Source organism: Palaemon carinicauda, chromosome 13 (assembly GCF_036898095.1).
Source record: "Palaemon carinicauda isolate YSFRI2023 chromosome 13, ASM3689809v2, whole genome shotgun sequence".
NCBI classification, from domain to species: Eukaryota; Metazoa; Arthropoda; class Malacostraca; order Decapoda; family Palaemonidae; genus Palaemon; species Palaemon carinicauda.
In genome coordinates, this window is record NC_090737.1 from 118,369,300 (window position 1) to 118,371,799 (window position 2,500).

The 2,500-nt window shown below is 29.8% G+C and overlaps 1 protein-coding gene across 1 annotated transcript in view; it reads left to right on the forward strand.

Annotated features, from left to right (window-relative positions):
- Positions 1-1,530, forward strand: part of LOC137652366 (gamma-butyrobetaine dioxygenase-like) — a 5,005-nt gene extending 3,475 nt beyond the window's left edge. Inside the window, exons 6-9 of the mRNA XM_068385733.1 lie at positions 1-27; positions 242-456; positions 666-826; positions 1,252-1,530. The exon at positions 1-27 is cut by the window's left edge and continues 79 nt beyond it. Coding sequence (XP_068241834.1) covers positions 1-27; positions 242-456; positions 666-826; positions 1,252-1,412 — 564 coding nt within the window. The 3' untranslated portion in view covers positions 1,413-1,530. The remainder of the gene's footprint in view (positions 28-241; positions 457-665; positions 827-1,251) is intronic.
- Positions 1,531-2,500: the final 970 nt, after the last annotated feature.

The window sequence follows — 2,500 nt, forward strand, 5'->3', positions numbered from 1 at the left end:
CTTCCTCAGTACGAGCACATGGCAGGGGTATGACCTCAAGTTCCTTCTTGCTTATCGTGTTCAGACTTTACTACTTGTTATAGAGTTTTGAGAATTTCATACAATAGATCATGTTTTACATACTTATTGTCTTTTCGATAAATATTTACTGAAATTTCTGTAGATAGAAAGAACATTAAATATGGATGACCATTCATGAAATTTCTGTTATCATGATTGTCTTTGTTATCTCTTTTCTTAGATCATCTTCATCCACTGCGTGAAGCAACACGTTGGCACCGGAGGCGAGAGCGTCATTGTAGATGGACTCTTTGGCGCCGAGCTCCTCCGGAAGGAACACCCGGAGGCCTTCGAGATCTTGACCTCCACCGACTCCTACTTCTGGGACAAAGGTCACGCCAACTACTCCTGGGAGATGGAGGAATTCTATAAAATCTCCAAATTCCCAGTCATCACGTGAGTTTCTATTGATAGTTTTTATGATAATGTTTCGGATGAAATTGTTGTGTACAAATTTATCTTACTTTTTATATTCCTTATAAAACCTGAAAATAATTTTATAACAACTGAAATGATTAAATTAATTTTTTTGACAACAAAGAAGAAAACAATACACTCAATTTTCACAAAGAATTGAATTACTGAAACTCAGAATTTAATTCCAGACTCAACAGCAACAAAGAGGTCATTCGCATTGCTGTCAACAACGCCATTCGAGACTCCTACCTCGACCTGCCCTCGTCCAAGGTCAAGAAGTTCTACAAATCCTTGAGGCTCTTCAACGACATCCTGTACTCCAACTCCTCCACCTTCAAGATGGACTCCGGTAAGACTACTATAGTCGTTTGAAAATGATTTTTGGAAACTATTTCATCACTTGTGACGAGTTTATGTGTAATGTTCATTTACTTATTCGAAAACCAATTTCAGTTTCATCCGTTGCAATATATATTTGATAACTTCATGTGTAAATGAAAGATAGAAAGGAAATGTCCTTCAATAACTCAGAGCAAATAATGTTTATCCATTCTTAACGGTAAGACAAAAAGAAAAAAAGATATGAGTAAAAGATGGGTAGAGAAAAATTTAGATCAGAAATCATCCTTGACGTAAAGACTTGACTTTATCAGAAATGTTACTTAAAACTTAATTTTTCAAAACATACACAAAACCAGAAGGTTGAAGCTTGATTCTCAAGAGGTACAAATAGAAAGGAACCTTTATATGCAAATATCTCTCTTTCCCTTCCAGGCGATTTAATGACACTGGACAACGTGCGATGCCTCCACGGCCGCGAGGGATACGAAGCCTTCAGCGATCGACACATCGAATCGTCCTATCTCGACTGGGACGAGGCCAGGTGCCGCAGAAGGAAGATACAGGAAAAACTAGGCCTACTTCGGACTGTCTAAAGAAAAGGTTTCCCTTTCGTCTGGTTCTAAAGTAATAGAATAAGAAAATTTTATATCTCAAAGTTAGCAGGGAAAGAATATTCAGGTTTTTAAAGAGATACCTTTATAAATATGTTACAAGGAATATAATATTAAGGTTCTTAAAGAGTTATCTTTATAAATATTTCTTAATAAAGACACATACAGTATTCTCAATTAGTCATGCTACAGATATTCCTACTAAGCAATTATGTTCTGCATATGCCTAAAAACTATTTGCATTATATATATATATATATATATATATATATATATATATATATATATATATATATATATATATATATACATATACATATATATATACATATATATATATAAATATATATATATATATATATATATATATATATATATACTGTATATATATATATATATATATATATATATATATATATATATATACATATATATATATATAAATATATATATATATATATATATATATATATATGTATATATACATATATATATATATATATATAAATATGTGTGTATATATATACAAATATATATATATATATATATATATATATATATCACCATATTTATATATGTACATATGTATATATATATGTATATATATATATATATGTGTGTGTGTGTGTTTGTGTGTGTGTTTGTGTGTGTGTATCTAGTGGAAGCTTATCATATATATGTTTAAAGTGTTTCTCATATAGTATGTGCATTGAGAAACAGGAGAGTTGATACAATACGTTTCTCATTACCATATAAGTTTTTTGTAAAGATTTTATAAAAATACATAGAAAGAAAATTATAATTCTATTATTGCCCTTACTCTGCTATTGCTCAAGACATTCTTGTAAATAAAATTATTTCCAAAACTAAAAAAAGAAAATTTTTCACTATGGTCTAAAGAATAATTGGAAAATTTATTTGACTGATTTTTTTTCAGTCAACTATGAAAGATAAATCATGCTATATTATTTTCCTATATGATATATTTCATAAAAATCAAAATGCTTTGGAAGTATTTTCCTATCTGGAAATCCAAACATGAACTATTTTTTGAATACAGACAATTATTG